We start from the raw sequence: 23800 nt of genomic DNA on the forward strand, positions 1-23800 counted from the left end.
ACTTCTCAGTCTTTCTCATACAAAGTACACTTTTATATTTCACCTTGACATACCGAAAATTGCTTTGCTGCAGTTGTTAAGGTTGATGAATTCGATTATCAGAAGATCAAGATCTAATTCTCCAGCAATATCTTGGTGAATATGGATTATAGCTGCGTCGTCCAAGTGATCTTGCAGCATCGTTGATGTTCAAGTAATTGAAACAAAATTGAATTCGTGACAACGAAAGGTTGAGAAATATCGTTGCACCGTAACTTTTGTATGATCCGAGATTTAGTAATCCGTAATGGAGCGAAACGTAATCATGTTTTGAAAAGTTAATTCTTTCAAAGTCACAGTAAAATACCGAAACCGTGATTTTGCCTCGCTCAGTGTTCCATGTCAACAACGTGACTAACTTGAACATCGTAATTCGACAAACAAACTATAACCGTGCAGATCAAAATCCTGAAAAATACAAGCTTGATTCCCGATTTTGGTACGATGTCCTAGGCAATTACCAAGTATCAATTTATAATTCCATTAAATTACCAAAGTCTTCGCTGGGTCTTCAAAACATTCGTATAATATATCCCATAAACCAGTATTATTCACGACGTAGCGAATCGGCGTTAAAGCTAACCGAGTAGGTAAAGCCCAACATCGAAGTCGCAGATCGTATCCAACCATGCGTCACGATATACGGGATGTAGGTATACAGTCAACTGAAAATACATTTCTACATGTGCCGAGTTGGGTAATCCCCTGTATAACGCGAAGAATCCCAAGTTGAACCTTGACGATCTTTCCACGTAATCTGACAACGATTTTCAGGAATACGATATTCAGTCGATAATTGCGAACAATTATCGTCACAGGTAATAACTGAGATTAACAATCACACTTGGCAGCTTGGGTAAAAGGTGAAATAACACGGTCAAAACTATTCTTCGATCAAAGAATTGCTTGACTGAAAATTCCAATCAGCAGCTTACATCAGATACGTTTTTATTTAAGTATGTGGAAAGATTTGAGCAGCGGTAAAAGTAAATCGCGATCAATAAATTCGAACGGATTGAAAGTTTATCGCCGTTGAATTACTTTGCGTTCTGATCGATCATAACAGTTTATGAGCCACTTCGGTGAATACCGGGACAATATGCTTCACGTCGAAGCCGAAGATTTAGTGAAAATTTAATTACCACAGCCATTAATAGGCAGGAAACAACATATTTTCAAGCTTCGTAAACTATCATCGTATCGGGTCATCTTTCGTTCTGCCGATCTCTGGATAATTTCGCTGGACTGTGAAGTATGCCAGTGGAGGAAAGTTTTCGGGTTTCAACATGCCCGCGCTTAGATCGTATAAACTCGTTTCACATTCGATAGCAAAAAATGATAGAGTAGTCATTTTCTTCTCGCCATTTATCGCGAACCCTGCGAAGTTATACGTGGTACAATTTGATCGAAAATTAAGCAGCCCGGGCAAATTGATTATCTAGTTGAATAATAAATTATCTGATAACCATCCGTTACTTTGCTTGTGATTTTTCACTAACCGCAATTAGGGCTGATTGGAATTTGATTTTTCCTGAACTGACAGGCTGGTTCCCACAGCCGCTTATGTTTCTTCGGAGATACTAACAGCATTATTTTTACACTCTTTATTTTCCTCACCATTCGTACGGATCATCATGCTCATTGTTATTCAGCTCTCAATCACTTCTGCCTTATTTTCCCCTCGTTCGTCGAGACAACGAGGAAACACCCGCTGTATTTCAATTCTCCTTATGTTATTACCATCGTACGTAAAATAACAAATTGGCGCAAACAAATGCGCAAAAATAAGCCAGCTGGATTGGTTGACATTATCATGCATAGGTACATTTGAAGGTGGTTATTAATTATTGCTGACAAACAAATTTGCTGAGCAATTAGTGAAGGAGGAACGGTCCAAAAGCTGATGACGAATTTGGGGAAGGTATTTTAAGCAATTTGAAAGTATAAAAAACAGTAACAAATCAATGTTACTGAATCTCAAATCGAGAGTCTGGAAGGGCGTTTGCGGTCATTTCGTTACTGCGCAGCAATGCATATGAGATTAGCAATAAATTAATTCCAAAAAATATTCTTCGGGGACTTTATAATTAAAACAAAAAATTTATTTAGCATTTATAGAATCCAGAAACAAAAATCCCAGACTAGTTGGACAGTTTTGAAGTAAGACCAGACTGCCCCGAATTTGTTTTATTCATGTACGCTAAACATATGCTTTTTAGGCATTTTGTGTTTTTTTTTTTAGCAGATTTATAATAAACATCGAAAACATGTGCAAAAAGCCAGACGAATACGACGGTTATAAATAATTACCTGGCACGGATAAAGGTATCAAATGAGTGCGACAAAAAAGTCTTATACGTAGACATAGGTACGAGAGAGAAAGGCATCTGCCGGCAGTTGCTGAAGTCCTGGCTCATCGGGCTGTGATTGGTTGCTGAAAGATCACGTGACTCGAGTTCAGCATGTACCTCGGGCTGTGTACACAGCATTTTGAAGCGGTTTATTCTTTTTCGAGCAATAACAATGTTTTTAGTAACTGTAATACAACAGTAATGTAAAATAAATTTATGTATTTCATCATTTTTTTCTAAAAAAAAAAAACTATAAATTTGTTAATGAAAATCATTCGAAAAATTTATATTTCCAAACAAAGTAATTTATTTCTGTAAATTTTAAATTATTCAAACTAATTTTTGTTTCATATGTAACTTTAATTCAGACAATATTAATTGACATAGTTGAAGACAATTTTTAATATTACCTAACTGACATCAGATTCATATAAAATATCTAAACAGATATATTCGCTCTATAGAAAGGGCAGGCGTTGTTGACGAAAAGATTTGTTTAGCAATCAATTTTTAAACGCTGAATCAAAAAATTTCAAAATATCCAAAGTGGTTGAAGAATATTTTTTGGAATTAATATTCTGCTAATCTCATATGCTGTGCAGTAGCGAAATAACCGCAAACGCTCTTCCAGACTCACTGGCATGGATATAGTACCTTTTTTTAATTTCAAACTGCCGAAAATACCCTCCTCAAATTCGTCACCAGCTCTCAGACTAGATGCGAGGACTTTCATCTAGTTACCAATTCCAAAGTTCAACTGACTCAAAATTTTGTGATACATAATCAGGGCAATTTCAATGAAGACAAAATATTTATACAACAAATAGCCACAGAAATATCGGGCAAGGAAGTTACTACAATATTTTTTAGACAGGTTTAGTTCCTCAGGCGTCAACGTCTTGACGACGAAGCGCATAATTAATTCAATTATAGGTCTCACGGTGGTTCACATTATTTACTTTAATGATTGTTCCTTATAATTATTTGCCATAGACAAACTTCCGGCTCTAGAAAATTAACATGTATCAGTCATCCTATGGTAATATAACTTCTCTTCTATCATTCATTCACCATGATTGCCACATTATATTACCTTTGAATCCGGCCTCTCCGGAATTACGTAAGTTTTTTAGAGTCTGCATGTAAATGAAATACAATTTATGATATCAGCATCGTCAGATTGTAACGAATACATATAAGGAATAGCTAAGGAAACATAATTTAACGCAAATATCACAACCGACGGTTCTAATATTCATGAAAAAGAATCTGAACTTCGCAGGAACTCAACGTGGTTAAAAATTTGTTTATTCTATTAAGGAGAGTAAAAAAAAGTGTAAAAAAGAGGAGTAGAGCCAGACGCATAGGCATCCCCTCCATTCGCATCCGCTTTCGGTCCCGCTGCCGCGCTGTCATTTCAACGCAAGTTCTGCAGAGCCTCCAGCAGACCAAGCTCGCTCTCATCTTTGCGAAGAGCTTGGGTGATCGTCATTCTTGAAGTGGCAGCTCAAGATCACGAATCGCTTTGGTAGCGGTTGTGCGCTAATAAGTATGCAGCAAATCGTGAGAAAACTCGTACCTAAGTCGACTGCAGAGTAATATATAATAACTTGTATACCACCTACCGGAGACGAAAATATCGCCTTTTTGTTATTCGGCTCTACTTTTAGAAATTCCTAGTAGTTTCGCTATACATTTTCACACGTTCTTGCGCAAATCCGATAATTTTCATCAAATCGTGTGAACATCGTGCAAATTTTCTTATTCCGAGTGAAGTTCGTGTAAATTTTTGTGAACTCTTCTCTCTTCCGTCAAGGTTTCCAAAAGCCCGTACGAACTTCGAATTCGCGAACTCTCTACGAAAATTTTTAACAGTGTATTGGTACGAGTAAATCGCGTCGCAGAACATCAAACAATCTTTGCTTAGACTGAAAGCATTTACATATAAATTAGAAGAAGTGCTAAGAGAGTATCCGGAAACACTAGTGAAAATATTTTCAGCTCTCGTGGGCTTCCTGGTTTACTCGGGACTTCAATTTTAGGTGAGTAAAATTTTAATTCAAATTCAGTTCGACTACTTAGAACCATGTTCCTCGTACTTCGGTGTACATGTTTCCCCAATTTTAACCGCACGTACCACTCATCCACACAATCAAAAAATATATCAATCAGTGAATCGTTTCAAATTGTTGGAAACGTTATGAGTACAAAATTTCCACGATCAACAATTTGTTGCAATTATAATTGGTCAAGTGTTTTCTGCTAAACTGATGTAATTTCTCAACACATTGGACATATCGACCCTTAATAAAAATGTTCTGTTTTCGTTTTATTGGCGAGCAAACACGTGTTTCTTTTTTTTAGTATTCCGTCTATTAATGCTGTACGAAAGGCAAATATATTTCATTAATGAAACTCAACGGCTTAAATGAATGGAATTTTTTTGACAGAATTGTGAGTGAATCGTATAAGGTGAACGAAATGTTTTGGTAATTCAGCATGTATATTATTATCAAAACGCGTAACGTCTCCGAATTCATCGTTTATACGACACACATTTGACAAATTACAATAAGCATCACAGGTCTGGCCTATAACCTCGGTATCCATTACCGTGGTTCTAAACACACGATTGTAGTAAGACGAATATGTTAACAATATGTTGATTGTCAGACCAATACGATTCCGGATGTCTATATTACCAACACGAGTGTAGCCGAAAATTTCCAGACACGTAATTTGCTCAACTCCCAAACCTTGTAGTACTAACACTTCTTCATCTAATTCATAATATTCAGCATTTTCTTGCAAAATTTCACTCCCTGAATATCATGAAAGTATTATGCGTGTTAGCGAAACTGAAATCCATGTTTCGTCGGTTCCGTGCGTTAAGTTTAATTCTGGTTATAAATACTGGAAAAATTTCGAGTCCAACAACAGAAAATTGACCATTAAACCTTGCAACTTATTTTTTCGACTTAAATTACGTCGTTGGAACGAAATTTGAATCAATTTGTAGCACGAAAGTTGTCTGGACAAACATTTTGACGAGTTCCATAGTAGTATACGAGGGATGTTTAGAAAATAACGGGAATTTGGTAATCTCGCGTGTTGTATTAATCCGATTCACGCGATTTTTTCATTTTTGTGTTGGTAAACTTGTCAGAAAGGTCGCTGTACTGTGTTAGCGATACCTACTGGATATTTCGTCTATTGTCAGCAGTCAAAAAGGTTACATGTGTTTCGGTAGGATAGGCGATTTTGAAAATGGATCAAAGAATGTGTATTAAATATTCCTATAAGAGTGAAATAAAGTACGGCAAAGTTTTAGAAATGTTAAATATTATTTTCGGTGAGTCTGCTATGAGTAAAACGAGGTTTTTCAAGCAGTATAATCGTTGCCAAGATGCCCGTGAAGACGTTGAAGATGAATTTTCTAAATACGAATTTTAAAACAACGAACGATCGGCGTACTAAAGTTGGGATTTTCGATAAATCACCCATTGGAATAACTGGTTTCCCGAAAGTTCATTTAACCGAACGCACTCTTATCCGGAAAAGTGTTTTTTTAACACCGGCACGGAAAGTTTAACTTTGGGTGCTGTGGCGGGTGTGCGAAGTATCCGATTCCCCACAGTTCAGAAACTGTTAGGAAATATTACACAGCTGTTAGAAAATGGTATTTTCCTAACTGTTTTCTGAGCTAAACCGCTGAAATTAGCGCCATCTGACGTGATGACTCGTGACTAGGATCGCGTCCGTTGTGTTGCAGTACCGGGTCTACGTTCGGGTTAGACTAGAATTTTAGATTTACAATATTCTGGAGTCGAACTTCCTATTACAGGTGCTACAAAAATTATCGCGTGTCACGATTGCGGGTTTGCGATTTCTGACTCGTGTGAATGGCTGCACTCGCCTTCGGCTCGTGAACCACAAACTTCGCACTCAACAGGAATCGCCAACTTTCCGCACTCGAATCACAACATACTGTTTCAGAACAGTCGGCATTCCGAATGACTTTCGCATTTTTGTACCCCAACCGACGAGCATCCTGGACGCCCCAGCACATCATGACCCGACGAAGACGTGGAAAAAGTGAAGGAAGTGATTATGAATGATCGCCGAATCACAATCATCAAAAGCAATATTTAACATTCCTAAAACTTTACTGCACTTTACTCCATTGTTATACAGGAAAATTTAATTTAAATTCTCTGTGCCGTTTTCAAAATCGCCAATCCTACCAATCCACACGTAACCTTTTTGACAGCTGACAACAGACTGAATATCCAATATAGCTGACACACCACAGCAACTTTTCAGATAAGTGTACCAACACAACAACGAAAAAATCGCTCGAATCGGACTGATACAACACGCGAAATTACAAAATTCGCGTTACTTTTTGAACACCCCTCGTATTGTGTTACAATTGTGGAAGGTGGATGATTTCTGACAAATGTGAAGTTTGCAGGCTGTAATACATAATACGAGTCAGACATCGCCGATCGACACACTATTTTTTCCAACACCTGTGAAATAAATTTTGATTTGAGAAGCACCGAAGGTATCTCTAAAAACGCATAAAATTGGTATTAAACAATTTACCCTAAGTGACGCAGTGCGCAAAATAGAGTTGTTTGAAAACGCGCATGCGCAAAAAGAAGTCGTGTGTAAAATATAGCGTTTCAATCGCGTGTGTGCGCGAGCGTTATTTTATTACACGGTTAGGAAATGGGACACCTACGCAAACTTCACAGACTTCGGAAACCGAACTATCCAAACAGATATTGGAAAATAATTTTTGTTCTTTACTGACTGACTGATTTTCAACAAACGACGAGCAACATAATTCGCATAACTAACATTTATAATAATAACATTTTATACGATCATTAATGTCCATCCTGCCCACTTCTCAGATTGATGTTACGACGCGCGTAGTGGTGTCGTTCAAATACAAATACAAACGTAAAGCATGTTCGAGAGGGATACGGAAGATCTTGATCTCTGCCAATGTCTCGTGAAATAATTGTCAAATTACAATTACAAAGTGTTCAGTAAAAAGAAAAAGAACCGTCGATATTAGCATAATTAAAAGTTAAGCTGAAGAGAATAAAAATTAGTAGTTAAAATCTGCTCATTCAATATGTTCTCACGGCCTATGCATATGTTTTACGTTGCGCAACGGCACAGACATGCGGGGCATCATTTTCACAAGTACAACTACCCTCTCGTTTCACACCCTTCGAAAATCACGAATTTTCCGTCAATCGATCATCTTGATCGCTGCGTTACCCTTGTCCAAGAACGGTTCGACGCGGAATGTAGACGCGAGACATTAAATACGAGGCTGATCAGCTGCCACGTTCCGTACTTACAAACATCATGACTTGCTACTTGTCAGATTGATTGATAAACTTATTAGGCACCAGGAATAATTGCACGAATCGCAGTGTCACGAGCAGTGGACTCTGGCACTTAACACTGACTGATGTGACGTATACCTGAATTCATGTAAAGGAATTGGAGACAAGTAACATTGTCCGCTGTGTACACATTGTACGTCACGGAGATAGGATTACATTCGTAGTGAATATTGGACAAGGTGTGGCTCAGATATTCGAGGCCAGAGGATAGCCTGTGGTGGTTACATACGCGACTTCCGCCCTGTTTGGGCGCACACACTTTGAACTGATATGAGCAAGCGTGTGAAATCCAAGATTGACGATAGGAAGTAAATACAGCAAGCGTTTCACCGGAATCAATACTTCGAATATGCGTGCATTTTCTGTTTAAAGTAATAACCCGTCGTACTAATTATGGATGACGCACAACCTCGAACTATTTATTTGCGTCTAACAATAAATTATACCCACAAAATATGTATTTCTCCTTCAATAAATTGTAAGGATCACGAATGAATGAAATGTAAATAACAGGGACTAAAAAACTATCTGAACGAAGTGCGTTTCTTGGATTAAAAAATTTGAATAATTAGTTGTCTGAATGACTGTCATTTATCAAGCGCCTCTGACGTGAAGTTGAGGTTCACGTTGAAACGAAATAGCATAATGTCAAAAATTGACTAACGGAATAATTATCAGCGTGTTTTTTCTGTCTAAGCGTCTTGCGTAATGCCTTCCTCGTGAAATTATCTGGGATGTGCGTAGGGTGTTTTTGGTGTCAAGATCGTTATGTTTCAAAGCCATCGGCATAGAAGTTGAACAGAGCCTGAGAAATGATATTTGACAAACGCGAAAAATTTATCTTCTGCAATCGGATGGATGTTGGTTTACCTGAGCACTGGCGACAGAATTAACCTTGAAAGCAAACCGTTGATCGATCATGAAATCTATCGAATAACAGGTGGTGAATTAATCGTAAGAGAAACACTATGCGAAAATACATCCCGAGCAATTTATGAAATGTCTAGTAAGCCGCCTGTAATATTCATCTAATGGTAAGTCTGTCAAAAAACTTTGGCAAAATTCAATTGAATTTAAATAATGCGTACCTAATATACAAATCAAAAACAGACTCCTCAAACATGACACAGGCGTCATAAACTCACCGGTATATACAAACCACCGATAAATATTTAGAAATTAGTTTGCATACCTAAGTGATTACAAATACTAATTTGGTTAAAGGAAGTAAACTGATACGTGCGCAATGTTTTTGTCACACGATGCAATGTGAATTCGTTTAGCGTACCGTACATTAATCAAGCGCTAACATTATTTCAAATATCTGATTTCATTTCCCATATCGCGTATTTCGACTAGAAACCCAAAATTGAATATTTGATTCGGGACAGTCGAATCGTTTGTGCATTATTCATACTTTTCCATAATTGCTCACCGATTTTTAGGGTGAAAAATGTTCTGTTCACTTTCTGATTTATGAACATTCCCCCTAAATTCAACCATACGCAAGAAAAATATTTTGAGTAATGAATTAAAAAGACAAAATTCGTTCAACGAACGATCGAAACACATTAGATCCAACATTAGGTGTTGCCATGAAGTTTCTTTACTGAAATGTAACGGAGCTAAGACCAAGCGAGAAGGTGGGTTTATACATTTTCTCGATGTCGTTAGTAACCTTTGATGGCAAAATCTGCACCGTGAGCGTACTCGCTCGTAAGCGATTCAATCCTTACTGCGCGTGTATCAATTGAACAAAAAAAAAAAACATTTCAAAAAAACCCATTACGTAATGGAAGAATACACGTTCTCGTGCACAATAACCGGTAACTTGTCGATGTTTCATTTACTTCTCCAGACGTGGATGGTTATTTGCAATAACCTCGATCAATGACGCGTTATGCTTGTTAACTAGACCACGTTTTAATCCCATCAAATGTGAATATAATGTATTTGTCGAAATCAGTAGATTATTGCGACGTCACGGGTGCGGAGCACTGGTAATTACAAATGACGCATAGAATTTTAATTACCACGAATAGCCACGTAATCAGCAAAAAATATTATGGTAATCCTAAAATGTTTTCGATGAATTTCATCCCAGAGAGATCCAGTCGTTACAATTTATTAGTCATTGTGTTTTGCATCGAAACCTTGAATTCTTGTGTCTAGACAGGCCAAAGTACAATTAGGAACCAGTTCGAATATTTGGGAGCTGTAAATGAAAGGATCCGTATTCATATGCCGCGACTAATCCAGTATATACAAACAGGAAATGCCCCAGGGCCAAGGGTTCTAGGTCACCATGAGCAACCTTGGACAAAATATTATCCCATATCGATTTCAATCCTAGAGAGAAGATGACATTGTGGTAAAATTGAAATGAATTAACAGTTATAAAAATACGATTATTGCATTGATATGCTGTCATCAAAATCGACAACAATTCGACAATCAAATTAGAAAAGGGTTTCAAACGTCGCAAGATACGAGGACACAACACTGACCGATGGATGTATGCACGAGCATACGATATAAATAACGAGCACCCGGCCTTCCTAAATATCTATAATGTCAAGTGAGCCAACGGGTAGGTGAACATATATCAACGTCGGTTATTCGGATTATAATAATTTCAGCGTCAGCAGCCGATAACTTATCACATTGGCATATTTAAAAGAATATCGGTATGTTATGCATAATTTTCAATGACATTAGTTCTAACGAAATACAATATTGCCATTGTCATCCGCATGAAAATTTCCAAGTCAGACAGTTTTGATCGAACAGTAGTTCATTACGTCTCATGCAGAACAATAGTACATGATTGTTTTAATTTGCTTATTATTTTTTTTTTTTCGTCCGCTTCTCCCCTCCCCAGTCTTCGTTCGATCTTGTTAATTTTCCACCGGTAGATTAAATGCATGCGTAATTGCAAATAGCATGACAATTATACCGATGACGTTGGTTTGAAAAAAAATGTGGAAACACAATGACTACTGGTTGTTTATAGGTAACCAAAATAATCGGATAGCGAGATTCGAATAATTTTCGATCAAGATAAAGATGTACAATCTTACCGTCATGAGTATAACGTGGTACCAAAAAGTCCTTGCAGATATTTGCACCAGACGTCGATGCTTCCTGACCAGTAATGAAATGAAATGACTCCAACCCAATTCAGGGATCGTGCCGACCGTACTGTAATAATAAACATTGAAGTTAGTAGCGTTGACTTATTGTTAACGAAACGTTGAAAAAAATTCACCGCCTGGCAATTTTAGTGTGATGCCAAAGCAGCTGAATTTCTGAAGTACACGTCACTATCTTTTGCTTCGTTAGGGAGCTTACTCAATTTCAGACGATTCTTTAATTCTAAAATAACGGTTTTTTTCGAAAATACATCATTAGACGGATGTTACGAACGTCAACCTTATCAATAGTATATACCAAACCTGCTTCAAAAACGTTATTTCCGTGTCATTCATACGATTGAGCACATGTTGGTATGACATATGATTTAAATATTTTCCCCGTATATTAATCGGGGATAAACATGTAGGTTCAACTGTACGATTGACGTCAGTATAGACTGCACGAATCCTCGTCACTCGCTCCGATGATGTTGATTGCATGCTTTGCCTACACTTACATAATCTACCCGTATTTAAAACGAGTTATGTTAATCACGAATAAAATGTACTTGATTAGTAACCCATTAATGCTGACGCGCAACATGGTCATTGTGTGTTTTGCCAACTTTCCGGTCTACACTTATCCTTAGAATCCATGAGCTGTGGAAGTCCAAATAAGTACAATGTATAATTGACACCAAGGTGGCCAATAGGGCGCATATGGAATGTCCTCGGAAATGACAAAGCAGAAGTAGAATTTCTCTGGATGACATTAAATGATAGCCCGCACAGATCACCCTATTCATTATATCAGTATAGGTTCAATAAGCACTCAGCTTTGACTGCTGTATTGCGCTATTAACGTCAAGATTACATATGCGTTAATCATCAAGCTTAATGCGATTTTTACGATTTTCTTTGATATTTACAGGTGATTGTAATTTTCTTCGTATTTCTTTAACCTTGTACACCATTTTTTAACCTGTTATTTTCTCTTTCGATTTGTTAACACATTCCCATACATACGACATTCAGATTGTTACGTTATTGTATAGCGAAAACATGGAATACAGAGAGATAGCTCAAGTGCTCAAAATTATTGAGGAACAAAGATAAATATGCAAATTTTATCACGAGACCCTCCAATTGTGGCTCAACCACAGTCTGCGATTGTTACAAAAATCTGTGAAGTAAAATTGATGGTTTCGTAACAATTCTGTATCTTAAGGCCGCATTATTTTAGAAGTTTCAAGTCCGGCCTCCATTTTCAATGTTATAAATCTCTCCGAATGAATAGGTATCGTACATCTGATTTGGTTGATTGGTAAGATCACCCAGATAATCAACATAAATATCTTCTCCTTGAAATCTATACGTAATCAAATTCAAATTCCATGGACAACCTCGTGCCAAGTATAAATATCGAAATGAATTTGGTAAACATTTCGGATCAACTTGTATTCGACTAATTTACTGAATAACGTAGCAACATTGAAATCAGCTAAAGCTACGCGTAATTGGGAAGGCTAAACGCAATTAGGGCATGCAGTTTGCGCAGATTTACCACACATCGTGCGCGTGACAAGAAATTACAATTAGCACAAGTTATCGAAGACAGAGTGTCAGGCGCGGAGGAGAGACGATTATGCCTTGGACTTTGGAAACTTTGTATACGGACAAGTGAAAATTATACCGCGCACCGACAATATTTGGTATGGGAAGTAGAAGAGAGAGAAAAAAGAAATAAATAAAAAATAATCGCAAGCAATCCGACTGCACGCGAATAACCTCGGTCAAACTTTCGCCGCGAGGCGTCGATTGCTTAGTAAAATCTTTCCATTTATTTTTTTTTGGCATATCTTTCTCTTTCTTCCTTTCGTTCTAACAAATTTATTTCCGAACAAGAATTTTTCCAAATTCAGAATCGATAGGTGCATCTAATTGGCGCGTCGCTGGTGTGTCACATTCATCTAACGCCCACCAATCGGAAAAGAGGTGGCGTTTTGCTTTTAAGCGGGAGCACCTGAAGTTCACGATCAACTTTCACTCCTTGCGGTGTTTCACGTCGGCAAGTACGAAGCTCCTCGCAACAGTCGATATCTATTGTGTAGTTTTATACATACAGCCTCGCACGGCTATAGGCAATTGAGTTTTAAACCCGGAGCCGCCGAGGCTAGACTACGCGGAGCGCCCGTCCAACACACGCGAGTTGAAAAAGTATTCGACTTCTTTTTTAATTTTCAAATCATTCCCACATCTCCGGTATTCGCTCTGCGTTTTTTTTATTCACATTTCACCTCGGTGAGGAAGAATAAAATTTTATTACGAGTAACGTGTCAAGTGTGGAAAAAGGTTCGGTGTTTTCATTCTGGTTTCTGTTCCCATCCGCTGGCACGTTTTGTGCATCTTGTACATACAGTGACGTAGAGGGGGCGTAAAACATAAAAAAAGCGGAATATTTATGACAGGGAAAAATAAAGATACTGCGATACTGACAGCATTACCGGAAAATCTATTCGTAACATTTGGTCATCATTGTTCTCAGAATTTCGATCGCGTTATAGTAAGGTGAAAAGAACGCGACACAAGGAAAGAATAATTAATAACCGCTCGGCACTTGTCCCGAAGATAATTCAAGGAAACGAAACAGGTACAGGATAATTATCGATACAAGCAACTACCGAATTTTGCAATGACGAATTGACTCCATCTTCTGGCTAATAGACGCGGGTCGATAAGTTTTTTTCCCATCAGCAAGTATGTAAGTAAATATTAATCGTCAGCGTGTAAGATTATCCGTCAATTCGAAATTGAAGATCACGTGAGCGGATGCTTCGCAGTAAATCTTGTCAAAATCGATCCGGAAGTATCTCGGCAAACACACCGCGAGGTCTGCAATCGGTTGATATTTATGATGTGATTATCAGAGTAACGCGACCCTCGACAAGTGGTCACATTGTGTTTTAGACATTCGCGTTTCGGCCCCGCATGATCGACCAAATCGCGCAGTACGTTATACGATTTAGATTGTAATATATGGCGCAGAAGTCGTTTCGACATTCGATCATGCGACGAATCGTAATCAGGAACGGTCGTGTCGTCTCCAATGGGCCAAGAAAACTTACCCAACTCATGATGCGATTCGGTACGCTTCGCTTCGACATGTGTCACATGGACAGTAAGAGTAGACGATGCTGTCTGTTGTGGGAAGTTCGCGTTGATTGTGGTTGACCAATTTTCCTACACAGCCATTTTTCCATTTATTAAAACAGTCGGTTGCACCGTCCAAGTTTTCACGCCGTTTAGAAGTCTGGTCACTTGAATATGTTCCAAGTACATGTATCAGGAAAATTTATATTTGAACACAATTTTGTCAGATCTAGACAAAACGCTTGCGAAAATATTTTTACCGCGTAACTTCATGTTATCGCAAATTTACCATCGCAAAAAAACCAGTTCCCAGTAAAACTTCGACAAAAAACACGTAGATAAAGTACCAATTTGCGGAATTTGCAAGTGCTAATCGTAATACCAATGTGCTAGAATGCCTGTACTCTTGTAAATTGAGAGAACAAATTTTTCCCGTCGTGCCAAAACATCCTTGTAATGACATAACGGTTGTAGGAGAAAAATCTTTGCTATCCATCAGCAGTTGTTCTCCAATTACTTTTTACCGCCCATCCGGTTGAGAATTATCTTTTTACAACTTGGACGAAGTACACTCGAAACCACATGCCGCTGGCCATAAAAACGGAGACACGTACAACGCGATTTTGTTTTTTCCGACCTTTCCTCATTCTGGGCAGAGGTCGATCGCCATATTGTTAATCTCGCATGTAAAATAGCTGCTATGACTTCCACGTACGTAGCGAAAGTATCAAAATATGTGACAGCATGCATCTCTGATGAGAATGCAGAGCGCCAGTCAAAGTCACGGGTTCGTTTTGTGTCGCGCTGTAATGGGTAAATAACCGCAGCTCGAAAAAATATTTACTCGGCGTGACTGAAAATCGTTGCATTGTTTATTTTCGAAAATGAAGGACAAGTGACTTCTACCATAAATGTATCATACCATTCGCTTCGCGTAACAGATTGAACGAAATGACAAATTAGCCCCTTATCCTAATGAATGGAATTTTTCGTTTCACAGAGCGTTTGATAATGGTGGAAGTTTTGATGGAATCCGGTGGACAAGAAGTGGTGGTGGCCGATAGCTGCGGATCGACGCCGGACACTCCGGCGGATTTTCCGTCAAAGCCAGTCGAGATGTCAGTTCCTCCAACGAAATTAACCACGCTTCAAGAGTTCTATACAGGGCAGAGTATCTTCGTCACCGGAGGCACAGGATTCCTGGGCAAACTGCTGATCGACAAACTGCTGCGAAAATGCCCTGGGATCGTTTCGATCTACCTCCTCGTTCGCGCGAAGAAGGGAAAGGATGTGCACCAAAGAGCCGAAGAAATCTTTGACGATCCGGTAAGCGCAGAATACGTATACTACTTGAGCAAATCTTCCGGGTGTTAAGAGATTGTTGAGACGGCGCAATTCTCTAGCGGAGTTTGCTAACTCGCTTGCAGCTGTTTGTCTGCTATAGCCAACTGAGTTCAAGTTTAATTATCTATGTTAAGCATCTGGGTACTCAAAGCCCTCGGTAATATTTCCGTGACAAGACTTCACAGTCTTTCACATGTGTGAACACTTCGTTCCTCCTATTATCCGTTATAACTGATTTAAAGATACAATCTCAGAGCCGAGTGATCGGCATGTGTGTGCATGCGCATGTGGTTAGTGATTGATTATCTCAATGGGTGCGCAATTAGTCAAGTTTAAAACTCGGACAGTCGATTCGCTATGCCTGTCAAGGAGTCGAAGCTACAAAGGCAGAGAGGCTACAAAAACACTTTTTCAATTTTTTTTTTTTCTCTCATGCAACGTCTGAAGCCAGTAGCAGGCCGAAGTACCGCACAACTTAAAATGAAACTGAATAGAAGGATATTAAGATTCATCAATCTCTTGCTCGCAACTCGCACACCTCTTCATTCCATCATGCTTGCCACGCCATAAACGCGTGTAGCATAACTCGATCTCCTAATGAGTTTAAATTTTGGTTCACCAGCTTTTTGAGCGGCTCAAGGAAGAAGTGCCCAAATTCCGTCACCAAATTGTCCCCGTAGCGGGCGACTGCAATGCTCCCGGACTCGGATTGACACCGGTTGACAGATCGACCATCACCAGAGAAGTCTCTGTTGTATTCCACGGAGCTGCCACTGTCAGGTTTGACGAAAAATTAAAACTCGCCGTCGCCATCAACGTTCAAGCACCGAAGGACATACTGGAGCTTTGCAAGGAAATGCCCAAGCTCAAGGTGATTCAGTTTTGTGAACTAACGATTGACATCCCTTCATTTCCGGGCTACCGTTCGCTAAACCTACAGATACCAATAAACGCCCCGATCAGGTTCCTAATACGACGCAATTTGATTTCAGTCCATCCTACACGTGTCGACGGCATACGCAAACTGCCCGCAGGAGCAAATAGACGAGAAATTCTACGACCCCCCGATAGAATACAAGAAGATTCTTACGTTGGTTGACTGCGTAAATGAGAAATTCCTCGACGAAATCACACCAGAGTGAGTATCATCGGTTAGACAAGCTTTTTTTCTTCTTTCCTTAAATGAGGACAAACTATGCGGCAACGTGTTTGCGAAGCCTACATCTGCAGTTTGCGCATGCAGTCAGACTGAAGTTGACGATGAATAATTTGGTACTCAAGGCGATTTGAATAGTACACCTACGGTCGCTCGTATAAACGATGGTGTTTGTTTCCCGTACATAGCAGTGCGAGAAGATGTTAAAGTACACATACGAGCAACACGTAGTGTAGCTATTGAAACTGGATACGTTAACGCGTCCCTGTAAACACGTACCTTTCGAGGCTTGGCTTGGTTTATGAAACCTTCCTCAACGACAAACTTCACTTCTTGCGCATGCCAAGAAAATTCTAAGGATTTTAATGTACGTATCGTTTACGCGAGTTCAACATTCCACGGTTTACCATACCAGTTTCTTTACATGTAAAACACTATAGACTCAGGATAGAATCGCGTGTATCGAATGTGTAATATGCGCAAATAAAAGACAAAGATTCGACGCAATTAAAGAAAAAACTCAAGAATCGGATGGTTACAGGGACTCAACGACGTTGTTTCGGTTTCAACGCCGATGCTGTAGAATTTCCGCTGTCCAGCACACGGAACAGAGAACGATTATAAGATTTGCGTACTGGAATTGAAATTCAGATTCGATTTAATAGTCCACTGCAGAGTCTCAAACAACACCGACGACGTACGAGTTACCACCTTGTCGCTGCCAAGAATGATTCACACAACAGCGATTTATGTCGATAGTAATTTTTGCAAAATACTACTTATAGTTCAGCACAAAACGTTTGACTCTACGAAATAGCAATGATTGCATATTGGCATTTTATCAGCTGTGAGCTTTTGTCTTTCTTGCAGATGAAGTAGCTTCGTACATATTAATGATGCTGGAAAAAATTCTAGACGCGGTCTGACATGCCACTATATGTATATTATATGATGTCAAATTGGAATACCTGTAATCAGTTGCTTTTCATTAGTATGTTGTTTTTCACGGCGCATTGCTCGGTACCCAAATGCTTCGAAGATCTGGAGTAGAACAATATTGCGTATGCATATAAAATCGAGGTAAACAATACGTAATAAGGGAACGTTGGGGATAGATTTAAATAATTAGGCGTTATAATTTCGTTGGACAATCAATCGGTACCATCGGACAATGCAGTCTGCGCTTAACATTAAAATAATGAAGCTTCCGAGTAACACTTGCATGTGTTACACATACATCAATTAAACCTAAAATAGTATAACAAAGAACAATTCATGTGTGCTTTTGAATTCACGCTTCGTTTGAATAATATATATAAAAGGTGCAAATGCAAATATTTCATAGATTTACATGAATCATTCCAGTTCATTCACTCGTACGCGAGGAAATTATTATACTCGAATATATTTTCAAGCGAATGGATATCGTTGAAGACCTTTTTAGTACGTACGAATAACAAGCCTCAACACGATCATCCGTATGACGTCAACCTATGCAATAATTCTTCGTTCAGTTTAAGGGGACACATCGGTGAAACTCTATAATTTTACGATTTGCTTGATATTGTAAACGATAATAGAACTTCACAAAATCAGTGGTTTTCATCCGGTTTCAATGAGTTACGTTCCATATGTCTCCAGATATTATGTAAAATAAATTTTACGACAAGAAACGCAACGTACGGAGCTTGTCGAAAAACACTACTTTATGACGTCATTTCAAATAATACCTGAACACATTTGAAACATAATTATTTGAAACCAGATGTAGAACAGTTTGTTTTTTAAAGGTTGATCACGAGTTTAAATTTCAAGTAAATCTATTAATCAAGTTTCACTGGTGTGTCCCCTTATAACGACCCAAGTCCTCATGACGCAACAATACCAACAAGCTATTGTCTCGCGAATATTGAATATCAAATTTTCATTTTTTCTGACCTGGTGACGACCTTAGATTAAGTATATGCTTGATTTGCAAAGAGGCGTCAACAGAACTTAGTGAAATTTAATTGTCTTGCGTAACTGGTGAGTCGCATATCTTGCCGTTCACATTATATTTCCAATGAAAAACAGCCTGTCAGCTCACATTCCCTTCCCTACGTTTCAGATTGCTGGGGAAATGGCCTAACACATATGCATACACAAAAGCGATTGCTGAGCACGTTATCAGGGAAGAGGCTGGAGATTTGCCCGTTGGAATGTTCCGCCCAGCAATTGGTAAGTGTAGCGACACGGCGATCAACTGCGCTACAAACAATTAAAAAGCATAACGCGTGAAACGCAAACAAATGCATCGTTCCGCGTTAAGTGCAAGTGAAAATTCGAGGTTCTTTGCTAGATATAAACTGCGGTAACGGCGGAGCAAGATATGCAGTGATATGATTACTTCTTGTTATACACTTTTCACGCGCCGTTGAAACTGCATAATAAATGCATGGCTGTAACTGCGGTTGCTGTCGCCAGGTTATCTTACGGGGACCGAACGCCTCATTCTTCACACACGTCGAATCCTCCAAAAAATGGTCCCACGAGTAACACAAGCTACGTGTGATCGATCTATGCATAACTAGAGTCACAAAGGAACATTCTACAGGATTCAGTCTTGCACGCGGTTACTACACAGAGCTTCACTATTTATATTTTTTACCGTAACCGACAAATATTATAGCTAATGGGTACGAAATGAAAATGACACAGTTTTATATCTTTAACCATGTAATATAGTATGTGGTCTTTTAATTATCATCACTAGTACTGCATTTTCTTGACTATTAAGGTAATTTGATGTAACCAGGAAATTTGGTATCGACAACTATGATTACACTGAGTAGGTAACTACTTCTACCATATTCTCACGTAATTCCGATAACATGCCAACCGTAATTGTAACGGTTCCCATTTTATTATAATTTGCTAGTAACTATGTAACAAATAACATTTTTCTCAGTGTATTTTTCTTCTTTTTCTAGAATAAGTTAAGCCTTTGTTATACCGTCGCTTTAGTTTTCGAGGATTATCGTATTCCGTCTCTATCTAAAGCCACGCACAGAGCGTAACTGCAGAGCGATCTCTTGTGATTTGAATTATGTATGGATCGAATTTCGAGTAGGATCGAATACGTAGGAAGAATAGCTTCTGATTTACAATAAGTAGGGCGAAACGTCTCGCTTGCTTTGAAATCTACATTTCACAACGGTAAAAACCAGTCGGACTGATTAAATTAATTCAAATTATTCACTAAATAAAATTACCGATTGCCAACGAAACTTCGGACGTTGATCTTTGTATCCGTTTGTTGATTCACGGTTGATGAATTTTTTAATTGAACAACTTTGACTGTGTCATTTGTGAAACAGGCCTGAAATAACTTGAAATTCTGGTTTGCGGAGTGGTCGTCAAAGCTTTATTTACAATCGAAAACTGGTCAGATCTGGAATTGTTTGATTCAAGCAACTGCAGCGTAGGATATTGATTCGAGTATTATGATTTACAGTGATTTCCACATATCAAGAACCGATCAGGGGATGGATAGACAACATGTACGGTCCAACCGGGGTGGCAGCTGGAGCTGGAACAGGTTTGCTTCGATCTCTGCACTGTAACGGATCTATCCAGGCGAATGTAGTGCCCGGCGATATGACTGTTAACGCGATGATAGCCGCTGCCTGGGACGTGGCCGAAATGAAAAGGTAAATTATGCCTAAAAAATTATGGGACCTCAAATGAATTCTCGAGCGAACTGCAAATTTTCGCAATACCCACGCGAAACATCGTATGAAAACGAACTATTCGTCCGGCTCCCCAGAGACTCGAATTTCATCTCATCGTTCTAGCGTGTCCCGTGCAAATATTTGAATATTTTTCGTAGCTTTTGGCGAAGGTCGAATCACTAAACAAAATTTCCTAGTAATTTGTCAACAAGCGATGTACCGTCCAAGGACTGAGTCAAAAAACTGCTGCGAATTATATTTGAACGAGTTTGGCAGTTAAATCTTAAACGAGAATCGATTTTTAATAATCATCACCCCAAGTAACACTCGTGTATTTCGTTTTTGATAAATGCAAACGAAATGGACATTTAAACATTCCGCCTCTCAGCACAGAAGTGAGTCGTCTTTTCATAAATATTTAGTAGCAGCAATATATTATATCATCTGAAACTCCTCTTCCACGCTAGTAAAATATTCTAATAACAATCTCTTCTATCACGCAGAAAAAATAAAAACGGCTCGGAAATCCCCATCTATAATTACTGCAGCCGGGACAACCCCATCACCTGGGACGATTTGAAGGAAATGTCTGAAAAGTATGGGATCGCATTTCCCTCTATAAAAGCGATGTGGTACTACAGCTTCCGAAATACGAAGAGCAAAGTCTTTCACCTCTTTCTAGTCTACGTACTTCACCTTTTACCAGCCCTTGTGATCGACACGGCGACGATATGCGTTGGAAAGGAGCCACGGTAAGGCATCATGGTTATTAAAGTGACCAATGAGATACAGATATGTCGCTCCTAATGAGCCAATAATTATTCGCGATGTTTTTTTCGACACGATAGAGTACAAAGGTAGGAGACGTTCGTCGCTAAATGCAAAAGAACAAAATGCTATATTTAAATGCTGGTAAAATTATTCACGACAACAGCATAATTTTCAAATTTAGAAGCCGCAGTACTTCGAGTTTTAAAAGAGTCAAAAAAGTATTATTTGCTTTTGAAATATGCTAATATTTTTCGTATGCAATATATCGTTGCTTCGAAAAACACGGGGACTTTGATAAATGCGCGGAGTTCGTGTATGTGATGTTAGTATAAGGCAGTAGTGTACCTACACGGAATACCATTTACAAAAAGTCAAAGCATCCTTAAGCGTGGACACGTACCTGACATTATAATCGCTGACGTAATATCAACAGGTGAAATAACGACGAGATATTAGTCAAACGTACGGCAATCTGGAATAGTTAAACTTCATATCAAGGGGTGGGGTATAAAAACGCGAAAGACCAAAAAGTCGACGAGACGAAATCCCGAAAGTCAAATTACCGGCAGTTAAAAATGGACAATGGCCGTAAATACGGAAAGTTGTCTTGTAGAAAAATCAAAGTTGAGAACACAAAAATGTATGAATAAATTTACCGGAGTTCTTTCTACGAGAATGAACAAGATTACGAAGTGCAATATATTGAATTTCGAAAACACCGAATAGTGAAAAAGTCGACTTTTCAAATATCAGACTCGTGTTTTTTTTTTTTTTTTTGATGTCCTTTTGACATTCTGGTCCTTCTGCATTTTACGAATGGAAATTTTGCTCCTGCCGAACACTGATTTTTGACAAATAATTTTTTTGGTTTTTTGGCTGTTCGAAGTATTAACCGCTCCCAATATTTAATTTCGGAACTTTCATTTCTCTATATCTTCAGATTTTGAGCTTTGTTCACTCAGAATGCAAACTATTCTGAAAATACTCTTTCGGATAAAAGAACCTCCGGTTAAATTAACTTTCGGCAAAACAGTTATTCTACCGGGTGATTTATCGATAAGCTCAGTTTCGAGATCGCACACACGAAAGGTCTCAAATCCTGGAAAACTTTATGAATATTTTTCTGGGTCGGTGTATACAATGTGCATCAGATTAACACCGTCGAAAACTAATTCAAGGTTGAATAGCAGGCGGCTGGTTCTGTCATTCTTGCATGTATAAGCTTTAGCTAATCAGTATATCCGTATTACATTTTTCGAGCAATTTCAATTACGGTTTCCCCGGCGAAATGATACACTCTACATACAAAGTAGACGAAGTTTTGTACCCTTTTAAGACTTACGGTATGCCTGTATCATTGGACTGAACCAATCAACGATCACGTTACAGATTACTCAAGATTTACAAGAAAATTCACAAATTCATGACGGTACTAAACTACTTTACTACCCACGAATGGAAATTCTCAACCGAGATGGTTAACAAGCTGCACGGCAAGCTTGAACCAGAAGATAGAAAGATCTTCTTCTTTGACATTAAGAGTATCGTTTGGGATACGTATTTCCAAACGTACATGAAAGGCATCCGGATATACCTGATCAAGGACCCCCTCGACACTCTCCGACAAGCAAGAATCAGATGGCAAAAGTAAGTACTCAATTCCCTGTTTCTCTCGTCGCATAATAATCGCATCAGTTTAATCAACAAGATGTCCTTTTTAATATAACTCGTCTTCCATTTTAGATTGTATTGGATTCATCAAGGTTTCAAGCTGTTACTTGCCTATGTGTTTCTAAGAGTGTCGTGGCTTACAGTGTCTACGGTTCTTTCCGTTGTTGCTTAGTGGAAAATTGAAATAAATTAGGTAACGTTACATAAGAACCGTACAAGTCGAAGACATTGTGGCGTGTTACATCGGTGTCTTTGATGATTACCATTTAGCCGTATCCATGTCATTGGGTACAGGACCATGTATAAAACTGTAAAGAATTATAGCTTTTTTGTAATTAAAAATTCTTGTAATCGAATTAATCGTAAGGTTGTAGAGATAAGCTTTTGTCCGCTTCGATTATCATGCAAGCGATTGTGTACACCTGTTATTTATATTCAATAAATGTATTTTATAAACAAGTCAATATAAACGGAGTTATCTCACACTAATAATTTATGGTGAATTTCAAAAATGAAGAACTACGGGTCGATTCAACCCATACTTCATTTCTAGTAATTAAACTGCGAAGATTTGCCATCGTTATAGATTTTTAATAACCCGATTGAAACAAGTTAAAGAGATTTTACTTACACCGGAAAAAAAATCTCTCGAATCTGGTGGCCGAAGAATGTAGACCTGACCTGTTAGTTTTAGCTTATTAATGATCAACGATGACGATGCTGGTTATTCAACAATCAGTTAACAAAGGTTCAAAAATTTTCCAATGAATTTAAATACGTATCAAATGATTTCGCAGTAAATTGAATGACTTAGATCTTTCTTTGACGTCACGAAACCTAGATATGTAATTAAGAAGAATTTCGGAATGATTGATTTTACGCTAGATATGCGTTGGGTTAAAGACCAGCCACGATTTCAAACACGTCATGAATTTCACGGGCTCAAACAATAATTTGGCCGTTACAATGAAATGTTTATTGACTGGAACTCATATCCTCTGATATCTAATGGAATCATGTTCAATATAATCAGATTTAGAGCAGA

At 38.5% G+C, this 23800-nt stretch overlaps 1 protein-coding gene across 4 annotated transcripts; it reads left to right on the plus strand.

The window, feature by feature from the left end:
- The first annotated feature begins 3815 nt into the window (after positions 1–3815).
- On the plus strand, positions 3816–23214 carry LOC124181709 (fatty acyl-CoA reductase wat-like). 4 transcript variants are annotated; one of them, XM_046568521.1, is made up of 10 exons: positions 3816–3939; positions 4392–4432; positions 15104–15429; positions 16070–16318; positions 16440–16585; positions 18711–18820; positions 20097–20292; positions 20817–21065; positions 22474–22731; positions 22828–23214. In XM_046568521.1, the coding sequence occupies exons 3-10, from the start codon at positions 15115–15117 to the stop codon at positions 22925–22927; spliced, it is 1623 nt and encodes a 540-aa protein (XP_046424477.1). In that variant the 5' UTR covers positions 3816–3939; positions 4392–4432; positions 15104–15114; the 3' UTR covers positions 22928–23214. The 4 variants fall into 4 exon arrangements, with proteins under 4 accessions (XP_046424477.1, XP_046424476.1, XP_046424478.1 ...); XM_046568520.1 differs by having other exon boundaries at positions 3824–4432; XM_046568522.1 differs by lacking the exons at positions 3816–3939; positions 4392–4432 and adding an exon at positions 13032–13170.
- Positions 23215–23800: the final 586 nt, after the last annotated feature.

Source organism: Neodiprion fabricii, chromosome 4 (assembly GCF_021155785.1).
Source record: "Neodiprion fabricii isolate iyNeoFabr1 chromosome 4, iyNeoFabr1.1, whole genome shotgun sequence".
NCBI classification, from domain to species: domain Eukaryota; kingdom Metazoa; phylum Arthropoda; class Insecta; order Hymenoptera; family Diprionidae; genus Neodiprion; species Neodiprion fabricii.

What these genes read in the sequence shown, in the direction of transcription:
- LOC124181709 (XM_046568521.1), top strand. Translation starts at nt 15,115, where the DNA reads ATGGTGGAAGTTTTGATGGAATCCGGTGGACAAGAAGTGGTGGTGGCC. An exon ending in AGGAAATGCCCAAGCTCAAG is followed by an intron (nt 16,319 to 16,439) that starts GTGATTCAGTTT and finishes ATTTGATTTCAG; the next exon opens with TCCATCCTACACGTGTCGAC. An exon ending in CTCGACGAAATCACACCAGA is followed by an intron (nt 16,586 to 18,710) that starts GTGAGTATCATC and finishes CCTACGTTTCAG; the next exon opens with ATTGCTGGGGAAATGGCCTA.